This window comes from Vulpes lagopus, chromosome 17 (genome assembly GCF_018345385.1).
Source record: "Vulpes lagopus strain Blue_001 chromosome 17, ASM1834538v1, whole genome shotgun sequence".
In the NCBI taxonomy this organism is placed as follows: Eukaryota; Metazoa; Chordata; class Mammalia; order Carnivora; family Canidae; genus Vulpes; species Vulpes lagopus.
Genome location: NC_054840.1, coordinates 24950591 through 24965625, shown reverse-complemented (window position 1 = coordinate 24965625; position 15035 = coordinate 24950591). Strand labels below are relative to the sequence as shown.

General features: G+C 46.8%; 1 protein-coding gene across 1 annotated transcript; it reads left to right on the top strand.

Moving 5' to 3' along the window:
- The first annotated feature begins 831 nt into the window (after nt 1-831).
- On the top strand, nt 832-10074 carry PSMD2 (proteasome 26S subunit ubiquitin receptor, non-ATPase 2). The gene is made up of 21 exons (XM_041731767.1): nt 832-1007; nt 1457-1513; nt 1875-2039; nt 2924-3045; nt 3220-3444; nt 3724-3882; nt 4008-4152; nt 4345-4405; nt 4859-5005; nt 5175-5281; nt 5470-5597; nt 5828-5915; nt 7067-7229; nt 7353-7454; nt 7652-7797; nt 8054-8137; nt 8355-8523; nt 8611-8705; nt 8923-9049; nt 9491-9609; nt 9747-10074. Exons 1-21 carry the CDS (start codon nt 873-875, stop codon nt 9927-9929), a joined length of 2727 nt encoding a protein of 908 aa, XP_041587701.1. The 5' UTR covers nt 832-872; the 3' UTR covers nt 9930-10074.
- The last annotated feature ends 4961 nt before the right edge of the window (nt 10075-15035 follow it).

Below are 15035 nucleotides of genomic sequence, written 5' to 3'. Positions count from 1 at the left end.
CTTGGAAGACTGGATCAAGGTTCAAATCCTGATCCTACTACTGACTACCTGATTTCCTCTGTGGAAACGGGACACAGCCTTACCAAATTCAAACGGCCGAGAGGACGTTATGTATCATCTAGAACTAATCCTGACTTCAACAGTGCCCTTCACACCCCTTCTAAGTCAAATCACGCAAAGACCAAAAGACAGAGATTGAAGGCAAAGCCTGTGTCTTGATCTGCCTTTAGTCCTAGAGTTTAGCATCGGAGCATAGGGCTACGTTGTATTGATGGACTCCGACCAGGCTCCGCAGGTGGATTTAACGTGGGGGCCGTACCCGGCAGGTGGTATCCGAGCACTCTCCTTCTCTTCACCCGGGGGTAAAACGTTACGAGGTTAATATTCCGCGGCGGCGGAAGTAGGTACAGGTTGCAGATCTCACACGGGCGGCGATCAAGCATTCCGACGTGGGGAGTCTCGTTCGTCTGTCCCACCACGCAGCCGACTGCGGTGTCACTGTGGGTACCGGTCGCTCGGCGAGTAAGGAGACCCCGCGGGCGGTCCCTCGGCTCGCGGCTCTTCATCTCCTACGGCAGCCAGCGGACTCGGACCGCAGACTGCAGGACAGCGTGGCCTTCCGGAAACTCCCGGTCCGAGCCGGGGCGGCGCCTGGGGCGCGTGAGCGGTTGGAACTTGCAGTTTTGGGGGCGGCCTCCGAGGGCGGGGTCCGAGGCCCGGCCTCCCGCGACGCGGCGGTGGAAGGTTCCCAGCGGCGCTTCCGGTCGCAGGCGCGCTCAGGGGGCGGGGCGCCGTCGGCCACGCGCAAGGCCACATGGGAAACGGGGCGGTGCGAGCGGTGCGCGCGCAGCTGGCCGGCAGTGGCGGCGGCGATGGAGGAGGGTGGACGGGAGAAGGCTCCGCTGCAGCCTCAGCAACCCCCAGCGACCGCCCCGGGCAGTGCGGACGAGAAGCCGAGCGGCAAGGAACGGCGGGATGCAAGCGACAAGGACAAAGAACAGGAGCTGGTGAGGCACGGCCCCGGGACCCGGCGGAGGAGGCCGCGGGGCTGAGTCACCGCGGGTCCGCAGGCCTTGGGCCCGACTCTCAACGGCCCCGCAGCGTCCGGGAGAGGGCGGATGGAGCGATCCTCGGGGCCCCTCGCACTCCCTGCCCCCTCATCCTCCACTCTGCGCATTCGCCTCTGCCGACCCACCAGCCCTCACCACTGACCCGTGAGGTGGGCCCGGGCCGGACATTGTCACCCCTATTTTTTAGTATGGCATTGAAGCAGCCTGGCCTAGATGCCAGGTTGCCTTCCCACCTGCCTTCCCGCTAGGGTGCCATTTCTTCTCTCTTTCCTTGTCCACCTGATCCCTCCTAAGGAGGCAGGTTACCTCTACCTGCCCCGGGGTGAATGGGAGGAGGATGTGTTTGGGATTCCTTCTCTTGACGAACTTCTTCCCCCAACCCTCAGTCTGAGGAGGACAAACAACTGCAGGATGAACTGGAGATGCTTGTGGAACGGCTAGGGGTGAGTCATGATGTTGACATGAGTGGGTACATATTTGGATCTTTCCTGCCTGTTTGTTTTATTACATTTTGGGGCAACAATTCCTATATGAGGTATAAGGAAAGACGGACTGTTTAGGGTTGTGATGATGTGAGAGAAAAGAATGACAAAGGATAGTTGAAAGACTTTGTAGCTTTTTTCTTGAACTCTTTACTGGGATTTTTTTTTTTTTTTTTTTTGTACCAGGCAGGGAGCGGGCAGTTGGGGAATCACAGATGAATAAGACACAATTACTTTCTTAAGGGAGTTGTTAGTTAAACACCTCTGTGTTATGACTTGAGAGATGGGACTCGTTTGTGTCTGAACTCTAACATCTGATCAGGAGAAGGACACATCCCTGTACCGACCAGCGCTGGAGGAACTGCGGAGGCAAATTCGATCTTCTACAACTTCCATGACTTCAGTACCCAAGCCTCTCAAATTTTTGCGTCCACACTATGGCAAACTGAAGGAAATCTATGAGAACATGGCCCCCGGGGAGAATAAGGTAAACTTGTTTCAGAAGCTGATGGAGGCCTAGCTTAGGAATACCTTTTCATCTAGCCCAGGGGTCTCCTGGTGAATCATAGGAAGCCTAACAGACCTGACATCTGAGCTGGTTGAACTGAGCTGATCATAGTCAAAATACTGGCATAAGAGCTGACGGGAGGGTGACCTTCTCAGAATACACCTTTTTGTCATTTATGGTGGATCTTAGAATTTTTTTTCATGATTTTTTTTTTAAAGTAATATGTGTCCAGTGCAGGGCTCGAATTCATGACCCCAAGATCAAGAGTTGCATGCTGGGCCAGCCAGGCACCCCTCATAATCTGTTTTTAACTTATGTTTAGCTTTGATTTTTTTATTTCTATCATTTCCCATGTTTGTTCACTGGTTTTATTTCTAAAATAAAATCCTAGTTCAATTATTTCTCTGTCTACTAGTATAGCTATAATCCAGGAAATCTTTTGTTCCTCAGTGGTCTCCTAAACTGGCTCCCTTGTTTTTGCTTGTGACTTATACAAGTTGTCTTTCACAGAGCAGCCACGGTGATCTTTTTAGATTGTGAAGATCTTTTCTGCTTAAAACCTTTAAAAAAAAAAAAAAAACCTTTTAATAATTTATTATTGCAACTAGAACAAAATTCAGTCTCCCATCTTTTTCGTTTTCTCCTTGTTATCATTCTTCAGCCGTATTGGTTTCAAAGGGAGATAGCAACACCAACCTTAGGGTTATCTTGAGGCTTAGATTAGATAAAGCATGCAAATTTCTAATATAGAGATTGGTGGATAGTTACAACTTAATTTGGGGGATAGTAATGGTAGTCATAACTCTATAGTCTCCCACTCTCCTTCCCCTGGATTTGACTTTAAAGCATTGGTTTCTTTACAGCGGTTTGCTGCTGACATCATCTCTGTTTTGGCCATGACCATGAGTGGGGAACGTGAGTGCCTCAAGTATCGACTGGTCGGCTCCCAGGAGGAATTGGCATCATGGGGTCATGAGTATGTCAGGTAAGACCTTTCCTTCTTGAGAATCTAAAAGGAATTCTGAGACCTAATTCCGAGTTCTGTATTGGGATACTATCTGTCTTAGAGAACCAGAGTGTTGCATTTCCCAAATACTGAATTCCTTGGGCCACAGGAGTGAAGCTGTATCCCTCCTGATGGTCATGGGCCTATCCACAGGCATCTCGCAGGGGAAGTGGCAAAGGAATGGCAGGAGCTAGATGATGCGGAAAAATCACAACGGGAACCACTGCTGACCTTGGTGAAGGAGATTGTCCCCTACAACATGGCCCACAATGCAGAGCATGAGGCCTGTGACCTGCTCATGGAAATTGAGCAGGTGGATATGCTGGAGAAGGACATCGATGAGAATGCATATGCAAAGGTCTGCCTCTATCTTACCAGGTGAGTGAGCAGTGAGTGAGGGGTGGGTGGAGGGCCTTGCCTCCCCAGCATTTCTCTGTCAGTTGTACCACCTCTGTTCTCTTGGAATGAGGTTGCAGTTGATTTGTGGGTGTCTGTGAGCTTGTTGAGGACAGAGACTTTGTGACTCTTTAGTCGTCCAGCATCTAGCATAATGCCTGGTATATGGTAGCCATGCGGTATTTATTTTGCATAGGTGAATTAAAGGGGGTGGATGACGTCTGGAACTCCCTGACAGCTTTGTTGTTTCTGTCTCTGTAGTTGTGTGAATTACGTGCCCGAGCCTGAGAATTCTGCCCTACTACGCTGCGCGTTGGGCGTGTTCCGAAAGTTCAGTCGCTTTCCTGAAGCTCTGAGATTGGCATTGATGCTCAATGACATGGAGCTAGTAGAAGACATCTTCACCTCCTGCAAGGATGTGTATGTAGGGAGAGCTGAGCTCATAGATGGAGCATTTGCATGAAGAGCTGGGACTGGTAGCTGCTGGTTAAGGCTGGAGGGGCTTTTCTTGATGGGGGCTAAGCAGACGTGATGGCTCTCCCCAGGGTAGTACAGAAGCAGATGGCATTCATGCTTGGCCGGCACGGTGTGTTCCTGGAGCTCAGTGAAGATGTGGAGGAGTATGAGGACCTGACAGAGATCATGTCCAATGTGCAGCTCAACAGCAACTTCTTGGCATTAGCTCGGGAGGTGAGACTCTTTGCCCTTTTCTTTTAAGGCTTTTCTTCACTTGCAATTTTACCTGGCATTTCACCTCCCTGACTATAATTTTGATTAGACTTTCTTTGGTTAGAATTGTTACTCAGTGGGATAGCAGAAAGAACAGCGGGGGCGGGGTGGGGATAGTGGGGCAGCAGTTGTGACCCTCTGACTTCTCTTTAGCTGGACATCATGGAGCCCAAGGTGCCTGATGACATCTATAAAACCCACCTGGAGAACAATAGTGAGTAGCCCTCCATGTGTGTGAGGACTGGAGGATCCTTAATTACATCCCTTGTATTTGGAGTGATGACATGGCCCAACATATTTATCCCATAGAGCTAAGAATTCACACATACCTTTTCTCTAAGTCACTACTGGGGGCATTGATAGGGGATTTTTTTTTTTTTTTTTTAAGATTTTATTTATTCATGAGAAACAGAGAGGGAGAGGCAGAGACATAGGCAGAGGGAGAAGCAGCCTCCTCACTGAGCAGGGAGCCCGACACAGGACCCGATCCCAGACTTTGGGATCACGCCCTGAGCCAAAGGCAGATGCTCAACCACTGAGCCACCTAGGCGTCCCAGATAGGGGATCCTAAGTGACTTGTTCAGAGCCAGAGACTACCACCATGCTGTGTTCCTTTCTTGTCCTACTCTAAACCTTTTTTTTTTTTTTTTCTCTTTCTCTCGTGCAGGGTTTGGGGGTAGTGGCTCTCAAGTGGACTCTGCCCGCATGAACCTGGCCTCTTCTTTTGTGAATGGCTTTGTGAACGCAGCTTTTGGCCAGGACAAGTTGCTGACTGATGATGGCAACAAATGGCTTTACAAGAACAAAGACCATGGTATAACTTTATGGCTACTTTATGTTGCTTTGGTCATTTCTGTTATTCTCCTAGGTTCAGGTGTTAATGTGACTGGGATCCCCAGGACCATTTTTTTTACAGAGCTCTTTGTAACAGTTTTCTTAGGATTAGAACCATTTTAAGTCTGATAGATTTTTCCTTGGTGTAGGAATGTTGAGCGCAGCTGCATCCCTTGGCATGATTCTGTTGTGGGATGTGGATGGTGGCCTCACCCAGATTGACAAGTACTTGTACTCCTCTGAGGACTACATCAAGGTTGGTTCTGGGCATAGCCCACTAATGGGGACATTCTCCTACCACGTTCTAGAGCCCTAAGGGCCTCCCTATCATGGGTAAGGTCTACCTGGTTTTTCATTCCAGTTAAGGTGGAAACTGCAATGAAGTCCATGTTGTATACTTTATGGCAGAATAGATTGAGTGAAGGATCTGTTTGCATTTTGCAGTCAGGAGCCCTTCTGGCCTGTGGCATAGTGAACTCTGGGGTCCGGAATGAGTGTGACCCCGCTCTGGCACTGCTCTCAGACTATGTTCTTCACAACAGCAACACTATGAGACTTGGTTCCATCTTTGGGTAAGGCTTCTTGCTTCTTCTTGTGCTAGTATTCAACCTGTAAGCTTTGTGAAAACAGGAACTGGGTCCTTTTCACCTTTGTATTGCCAAGGACTACCATCATGTCTGTTGAGTATTTGGTTCTTAGTGACTTGATTGAAATGATGAATAAATGACCAATCCTCTTTTTGTTCCTTCCTTGTCCTGTCCTTGATTGTGTGTCTGGGACTGCCTCTCCCTGGCTTTTGCAGGCTAGGCTTGGCTTATGCTGGCTCCAATCGTGAAGATGTTCTAACACTGCTGCTCCCTGTGATGGGAGATTCCAAGTCTAGTATGGAGGTGAGGAGAGGCTGTTGGACATTTAGGGGAGGTAGGGAAAGTGCTCTGAGTCTTATCACTCTCTGTGATAAGTAGTGAAAAAAAAGTGTATATTTCTGTTTATAGGGGTGTGTGTATCACTTCAGTGAAATCTCTTAGAACTGGAATTTTAAGCCTCAGGTGGTATTGAGGCTAAAAAGTTAACATTTTGGTATTGAGTTCTAACCCTTGGGGTCCATGAAGAAGTACTCAGACTAGAGAGGGGAGTAACTTAATCCAGCTTGAGGTGGCTGATTCTCACTCCTTGTTTTAGTCATTGGCCAACCTTAAATCATTTTAAAAAAAATTAAAATATATTTATTTGTTTTAGAGAGAGCTTGCTTGCGTGTGCGAGTGGGGGGACGGGCAGAGGGAGAGAATCTTCAGACAGACTCCCCAGTGAGCATGGAGCCCATTGCAGGGCACGATTTCACAACTCATAAGATCATGACCTGAACCCAAACCAAGTGGGACACTTAACCGACTGAGCTATCCAGGTGTCCCCAACCTTCAATTTTCTTACGCAGAGTCATTCTAGTGATAGATAAACATAGTATGGGGGCTAAAAGTATAGCTTGGGTCAGGAAGACCTCAGTTCAGGGTGCCTGGGTGGCTTGGTCGGTTAAGCATCTGCCTTTGGGTCAGGTGGTCCTGGGATCGAGTCCTGCATTGAGCAGAAAGCCTGCTTCTCCCTTTCCCTCTGCCTGCCACTCCCCCTGCTTGTGCTCTCTCTTTTTCTCTGTCAAATAAATGAAATCTTGAAGAAGAAAAAAAGACAGACTTCGATTCAAATTGTGCCACCTCTGCTTATAAGCAGTGTGATCTTGGACATGTAACTCAATCCCTTCAGGTTTCATTTTCGTCATCAGTAAAAAAATAACAACAGCAGGACCTGTTTCATGGGGTTGTTGTGAGGATTAAATGTTAATAGTACACAAAAGAGTTGGCATACTGGCTGATACCTAGTAAATACTCAGTGAATGGTTGCTCTTATTATTTTGACCTATCATCCGAAAGAGATTATTACTTAGTGTGGTTACAGTGGTCTGTAGGAATTGTCTGTCTGGAATCAAGATAGATAAACAGTTATTTTAATAACTTACTGTATATGATACTGACATTCCTATTTGTAGGTGGCAGGTGTGACAGCTTTAGCCTGTGGAATGATAGCAGTGGGATCCTGCAATGGAGATGTCACTTCCACTATCCTTCAGACCATCATGGAAAAGTCAGAGACTGAGCTCAAGGACACCTATGCCCGTTGGCTTCCTCTTGGACTGGGCCTCAACCACCTGGGTGAGGGGATGTCTCTCTGAGCAAAGGCTGACAGTAACTGGGTACAACAGAGGAGGGGGGCTTATGTGTCAAACTGCTGGTTGGAAACAAGTGTCCTCTTGATACCTTGAATTTTTCCTGTAGGCAAGGGTGAGGCCATCGAAGCAATCCTGGCAGCGCTAGAAGTTGTGTCCGAGCCATTCCGCAGTTTTGCCAACACATTAGTAGATGTGTGTGCCTATGCAGGTCTGTGTCTTTGTGTTTCTCCTGTGACTCCTTACTTCTCTCTGGGATATCTCTTTTCAAATTTATTCTCCTTTCTCGGTTGTTCTAATCTTTAGATTCTTTAGCTTCTATTCCTGGACTGTGTGTGTGTGTTTTTTTTTTTTTTTTTTTTTTCCTGTCTTTTCTCATCCTTACCACCATGGGAATGTACCCTGCAGGCTCTGGGAATGTACTGAAGGTACAGCAGCTGCTCCATATTTGTAGTGAACACTTTGACTCCAAGGAAAAAGAGGAAGACAAGGACAAGAAGGAAAAGAAGGATAAGGACAAGAAGGAAGCCCCTGCGGACATGGGAGCACATCAGGTTCTGTGGGTGGCTGGGCACTCTGAGTCAGGCTCTGAGAAAAGATAAGTGTGTAGAGGAGTAGGGGTGCAGGATTTGGGTTTATTTTAGAGCACTTCCGGGTGGTGCTGTGTATCGAGATGATGTGAGGTTGGGTTCTATATGTGAAGGGCAAGATGTGCCACCATGGGACAGCTTTTTCTTACATGGGAATTGAGTCAAGGGTGAATTTTTTGTTCCCTGCGCTTATTGGGTTCTGCTGCCTTTTCAATTGCAGGGAGTGGCTGTGCTGGGGATTGCCCTTATTGCTATGGGGGAGGAAATTGGTGCAGAGATGGCTCTACGAACCTTTGGCCATTTGGTGAGTATTGCATGGAGATGGGAATATACTGGTTTAGGTGCCTGGAGATCCCTGGAGGAGACTTTCTTGATAGGTTTTCTTAGTGGAGAAATAGTCTCTTTACTATGCCCTTTCTGCAAAATTGGATTAAGGCCCCTTTTACCCATTAGTCTGTTCCTATAACTGAGTTTGTCGTACTGCTTTCTGTGATGCTCTGGTTATTCTCTGTTATTACCAGCTGAGATATGGGGAGCCTACCCTCCGAAGGGCTGTGCCTTTAGCACTGGCCCTAATCTCTGTTTCAAATCCACGACTCAACATCCTGGATACCCTAAGCAAATTCTCTCATGATGCTGATCCAGAAGTTTCCTACAACTCCATCTTTGCCATGGGGATGGTGGGTAGTGGTGAGTATCTGTTAGAAAAAGATCAGAAATAGCTTGAAAGAATGTTTGAGGCCCTTTTTTCAACACTGTAATGGTTAACATCTCCAGGTACCAATAACGCCCGTCTGGCTGCAATGCTGCGCCAGTTAGCCCAGTATCATGCCAAGGACCCCAACAACCTCTTCATGGTGCGCTTGGCACAGGTAAAGAATAGAACTCTTTTCCTTCAGGTGTGCCAAGGGAAGTATCTGTGGTCATGGAAAGGGGACATGTAATGACATGAAGGGGACCTTGAGTTTTGCTGGGAGAGAGGATATGAATCAGTTGGATTTCTATATGGCCAGGTTAGGTGATGTCTCCTCAGATATGATCTTTACTTCTCTCTCTCTCTCTCTCTCTCTCTTTTTTTTTTTTCCCCAGGGCTTGACACATTTAGGGAAGGGCACACTCACCCTATGTCCCTACCACAGTGACCGGCAGCTAATGAGTCAAGTGGCCGTGGCTGGGCTACTCACTGTGCTTGTCTCTTTCCTGGATGTCCGTAACAGTGAGTTCCTGTCAAGAATCCTATAGTGGCACATGGCCCTGTCTCTACCCTTATTTACTAGGGCCACCTTGTAATTTAGGAGCCAACTCCCAAGTTAGTTCTGCATCACTCTGGGTTCCTGATGTTCTTTGGGCCTGTATAGGGCCTTGTGAAGCTCGTCTCCCACATTTTTGATCTGGCCCACAGAGATTTCTTTTTTTGAAGATAAAGTGCTGAGCCCACTGTCTGTTCCTAAGTGACTGAGAGAAATTAATGATTAAGTCTCAAATCTATGGGCAGAGTAAGGTGGGGGGATCTCTGGTTTGTGGTAGGGTATATGAGGGAAGGAGTGTGGGTTCAGCTGAAACACTGAAGGGTTCAAGAGTCAGGGCTAGGGTGGGGTCCCACGGTTCAGGTCAGGTCTGCCTTGATGCATCTAACTGTCCTCTGTTCTTCCCTCAGTCATCCTCGGCAAATCGCACTATGTATTGTATGGGCTGGTGGCTGCCATGCAGCCCCGGATGCTGGTTACATTCGATGAGGAGTTGCGGCCATTACCAGTGTCTGTCCGTGTGGGCCAGGTGAGGGTTTGAACAGCGGGAGGGCTGTAGACCTTGGAGAATGCACACATACCTGCTTCTCTGAAACTGGTATGGGCACTGGTTTGTTGCTGCATTTCCATCTGCTACACCTCTATTTTTATTTCTTCACCCTACAGGCAGTGGATGTGGTGGGCCAGGCCGGCAAGCCTAAGACTATCACGGGGTTCCAGACACACACAACCCCAGTATTGTTGGCCCATGGGGAGAGGGCAGAACTGGCCACTGAGGAGTTTCTTCCTGTCACCCCCATTCTGGAAGGTTTTGTTATCCTTCGGAAGAACCCCAACTATGACCTCTAAGTGGCTACCAGGGGCGCTGAGCTGCCACTGATAATGTCAGCAGGCCGTGTTTCCTGCTGCCAGACGTGGACACTGCTCCTGTTAACCTCCTGTTATTTTGTTACTAAGTGAGATAACTTTGTTGAATAAAGACCTTTATCCCCAAGGTCCCTCTATGTCTGTTTTCTGGGGTATTGTGGCTGGAGGCCAGACCAGGGTGGGGAGTCGATGTGAGGAGCCATTGTTATAGCAACTCTGAGCCTAGGCTAGCAGGGAGGTTGTCCTGAATGGAACAAATTAAACTCCTTGCCCTTCTTCCCTCCTTCCTAATCATCTTAAAATAGTGGTTCATCTTTTAGGGGCATGGACCCTTGAGAAGCTCATCAGTATAATGGATTTTCTTTCTAGGAGATGCATATGCACACATTTTAATACAAACTTATAAATAACTTTTTTTTTTTAAGATTTTATTTATTCATGAGAGACAGAGAGGCAGAGACGCAGGGAGAGGGAGAAACAGGCTCCATGCAGGGAGTCCGATGCAGGACTCGATCCCGGATCTCCAGGATCATGCCCTGGGCTGAAGGTGGTGCTAAACTGCTGAGCCACCTGGGCTGCCCTATAAATAACTTTAAGGGGCTGCGGATCCCATTCCCATCCCCACCCCACCAGTGCACTCCCACTTCAAGCCCATCATGCCCTGACTTTGGGCTAAGGATCCCAGCAGTCAGTCTTTCTAACTTCTGTGCTACTGAATGAAGGGGACATCTTTATCTCATGTGATCCTCTGTCCTTCTTGGAAGTTTGCTGTTGGAGAGATTTGGTCTACTTCTGTGCTGTCTTTGTAGACAAAAACTGAGTGCAAGAAAGCTTGACCCTGACCTTCCTCTTAGTGTAGCAATGGGAAAAAAGGAGTGGCCTCCTTCCTGGAATGTAATCATTTTTGATCTTCAGTGCTGCTTCCTGGTGGGGTTGGTATGAGTATAGTTATGCTGCCAGTTGGGGCCTGGACCCCTGTGGATGCAGTGCAGAAGAACATATGGCTCTGCCAGATAATCATAGCTAGCTAACCAACACGTTCTGTGGGTTTAGCTTCCGAGCAGTGCCTGGCACATGATAGGTCTTCTATAAATGTTGAAAGAATAATTTTTCTGCATACTTCAGAGATCTCAAAACAGCTTTGAAAGGTAGGTTATTATCCCAGTGTTTTGATGGGGAATATAAAGTTTGGAGAGAGGTTCAGTAACTTAATTCCAGGTCACATAGTAAGTGGTGGAGCCAGGATTGGAATCTTAAGTTTGACTCCAAAACCTACACCCTTATTACATTAATCTGTCTTTGTAGCCTTGGAGACTTGTGGACCCCATTGTAATCCAAGGTTTTGGCTAGCTGGAGAATGGCAACTTCGGATTAGTGTCTCTTGTCTTCTCTCTGTTCTTATTTGGCGGCCTGTATAAAAACCTGTGTAAAAAGTTGAAGTACTGGACTTCAGAGTCAGTAGACCCGTCAAACCTTGTTAATGGGATCCTGTGTGGTCTTGAGCAAATCAGCATGTTTGGTGAGCCTCTGTTACCTGTAAAAAGGGATATGATAATTGCTTTCCCTGATACCCAGCGGTGGTGAAGTAAAGATAAATTAGAGGGGCACATGTCTGGCTCCGTTGGTGAAACATATGACGTGATCTTGGGGCTGTAGGTTTGAGCCTCATGTTGGGTATTGAGATTACTTAAAATGTTTTCAGGCAGCCCGGGTGGCTCAGCGGTTTAGCGCTGCCTTCAGTCCAGGGCCTGATGCTGGAAACCCAGGATCAAGTCCCATGTCGGGTTCCCCGCATGGAGCCTGCTTCTCCCTCTGCCTGTGTCTCTGCCTCTCTCTCTCTGTCTCTTGTGAATAAATAAAATCTTTTTTTTTTTTTTTAATATTTTTACGTACACAACTGGTTTTTTTTTTTAATTTTTTTAATTATTATTTATTTACGATAGTCACAGAGAGAGAGAGAGAGAGAGAGAGAGAGGCAGAGACACAGGCAGAGGGAGAAGCAGGCTCCATGCACCCGGAGCCCGACGTGGGACTCGATCCCGGGTCCCCAGAATCGCGCGCTGAGCCAAAGACAGGCGCCAAACCGCTGCACCACCCAGGGATCCCCAATAAAATCTTTAAAAAATAAAATATTTTCCTTTTTTTAAAAGACTTATTTATTTTAGAGAGAGAGTGGGTCATGGAAAGGGAAAGAGGGAGAGGAGAGAGAAACATAAGCAGACTCTGCACTGGACACGGAACCCAACACAGGGCTTGATCTCACAACCCTGAGATCACAACCTGAGTCGGATGCTTTCTGACTGCTCCACCCAGGCGCCCCCAAAATAAAATCTTAAAAAAAGATGTTAGGGACACCTGGGTGGCTCAGATGGTTAAGCATCTGCTTTAGCTCAGGTCATGATCCCAAGCCCCATATTGGGATCCCTGCTCAGCAGGAAGTCTGCTTGTCACTTTACCCCACTCCCCTGCTCATAATCTCTCTCTCTCTTTTTCTCTCTCCCTCTCTGCTCTCTCTCAAATTAATGCATCTTTAAAAAAAAAAAAAAAAAGATAGAAAGTGATTTGCAAGGATCCCTGGCTGGCTTGGTGGAGCATGTGACTCTTGATCTCATTTGTGAGTTTGAGCCCCATGTTGGGTGTGGAGCCTACTTAAAACTTAAAAAAATTAAAAAACGGATTTGTAAGCTGCAAAATAGTCTAAAAAAAGAACAGTTCTTTCTCAAATCAGTGATTGTGCTTTAGAATAAAATTTTCATAATGAGTCAACCTTTCACCATTCATTCATCAACAAATAACAGTTTTACTCTGTGCTGGACATTATTTTGGTTTATGGAGATGTAAAGATAGCGGAAAAAAATAAAACCCTATCCTCAAGAAGTGTACTTAATGGAAAAGAAAACAATTGTGATACATTGTTATAGATACTGTACTGGGGTGTGAAGAAGGTACCCTGGAATCTTTGAAATAGAGCCTAAATGCCCAGGTAGGTCAGGGGAGAATTTCGAGGGCAATGAGAGTTGGAGGAATATGAGTCTGCCCAGAGGAAAAGGATAGAATATCGCTAAGGGCGTACCAAAAGAAGGCAGGCGGTAAGGCTATTTATTTTCAGAAATCATGGATAGTTTGCTAAGTGTGCAAGGCCCGGAAAAAGTGTGGTAGGAGATATAGTAAAAGAGACACAGCCTCAGATCAGGTTTAGAAGAGCTTTGTTGGGAGGACTGGGTGGCTCAGTGGTTGAGTGTCTGCCTTTGGCTCAGCGTGTGATCCTGAGGTCCCAGGATTGAGTCCCACATCGGGCTCCCTGCATGGAGCCTGCTTTTCCCTCTGCCTGTGTCTCTGCCTCCCCCCCACCCCGTGTCTCTCATGAATAAATAAATAAGATCTTTAAAAAAAATAGAAGAGGTTTGTTCTAAGAAATTGACAGTATCAATGGAGATTACTGAATCAGGGAAGTGATTCAGTTATCTGGGTAGGGAAGCAGGGAAGTCACATCAGTTATCTGGGTAAGGAAGCTCACCAGGGAGGCTGGGAGACCAGGCAAAGGAAACAGATACCTGAACTAGGGCATTAGAAATGGGGAAGGGCAGAAGAAAGATTTTTTTAAAGATAAAAAAAAAAAAAAAAAGTAAAATCAATAGGACTTGAATTTGATGCAAATACCAAGAGGACCTAGTGACTGATTAGAGGTAGTACATGGATGGGAAGGAATGTAGGATGAATCCTAGGTTTTCAGGTTGGGCACTACTCATTAAAAAAGAATACAGGGGGATGCCTGGGGAGCTCAGTGGTTGAGCATCTGCCTTCAGCTCAGGGTGTGATCCTGGGGTCCTGGGATTGAGTCCCACATTGGGCCCCCTACAAGGAGCTTGATTCTCCCTCTATGTCTCTGCCTCTCTCTGTGAATCTCTGATAAATAAATAAATAAATAAAATCTTAAAAAAGAATACATGGGCACTAACATGTACAAAGTTGCAGTGAAGGACCCTTGAGTAGGGAGAGATGACAGGTTCCTGTGTGGGCATACACAACTTGAGATGCCTGTGGGATGATCCGGTGGAGTGGTACCTTGTAACTGGAGTTTGAGAGATAGGTTTCAGGTTAGGAACAGATTGGCAGGTGGGCAGTAATTGATTTTTATATATTAGCTTGCTTAGGGAGAAAGAAATGAGAAGAGTAGTCACAGAATGAAGAGTCAGAGAACGCTAGATCTGCATTTTCACTCACTATGGTTCCTCCTGCATGAATTTATTTTGCTCTCCTTTGGAGCTCCAGGTCCTCATATACAGCGGTAAGAACAACACAATTTTTAAAAGATTTTATTTATTCACTCATGAGAGATACACAGAGAGAGGCAGAGACACAGGCAGAGGGAGAAGCAGGCTCCCTGCAAGGAACCCGATGCGGGATTCGATCCCAGGACAAGAGGATCACTGCCTGAGCCAAAGGCAGACACTCAACCACTGAGCCACTCAGGTGCCCCAATGGAATCTGTTTTTATAGAAAATTGTGAAGATTGAGATCACGTAGGTCATATATATTAATTGACCACATTATCATTGGTACAGAGAAAATGTTTCCTTCTGAGATTGTATGTACACACATGCACACATGCACACCCACAGATCGTGCACAAGAGTGTCTTTGCCACGTATGTAAGCACATAGGCACCGTTTCGAGCCCTTTTCACATAAATTAACTCTAATCTTCACAATCCAATAGTGTGGATGTTATTGTGAGAGAAAGCACGGTGGTTGAAAGCTCGGACTTGAGCCAGGCTGCCTGGTTTCCAGCCTTCCCATTTTACAATAATAGGTAATAGTAGGTGGTAAGTGACCTGGCCAGGAAGTAGAGTTTGGATTAAAACCTCAGATACCTGAGTACCTGGATTTGGCTCTAGGGCGATTCCTCCTGGTGCCAAAAGTCTTTTGGCTGCAGGGCAGGGATTTTGGGATTACTTCTTCCTTCGTTATTCTGAACTCTCCGCGACTGACTTTTGTCCCTCCCTGGGAGTGCCTGATCTTTGTAAAGCAAAAGATCTACTCTTCACGAATTCCTTAAAATGTTTCAATCCTTTTTAGCCTAGCATTC

Coding starts and splice junctions, on each gene's coding strand:
- PSMD2 (XM_041731767.1), top strand. CDS start 873: ATGGAGGAGGGTGGACGGGAGAAGGCTCCGCTGCAGCCTCAGCAACCC. Junction 1,008..1,456: donor AGGACAAAGAACAGGAGCTG/GTGAGGCACGGC, acceptor CCCAACCCTCAG/TCTGAGGAGGACAAACAACT. Junction 3,883..4,007: donor TTCACCTCCTGCAAGGATGT/GTATGTAGGGAG, acceptor GGCTCTCCCCAG/GGTAGTACAGAAGCAGATGG.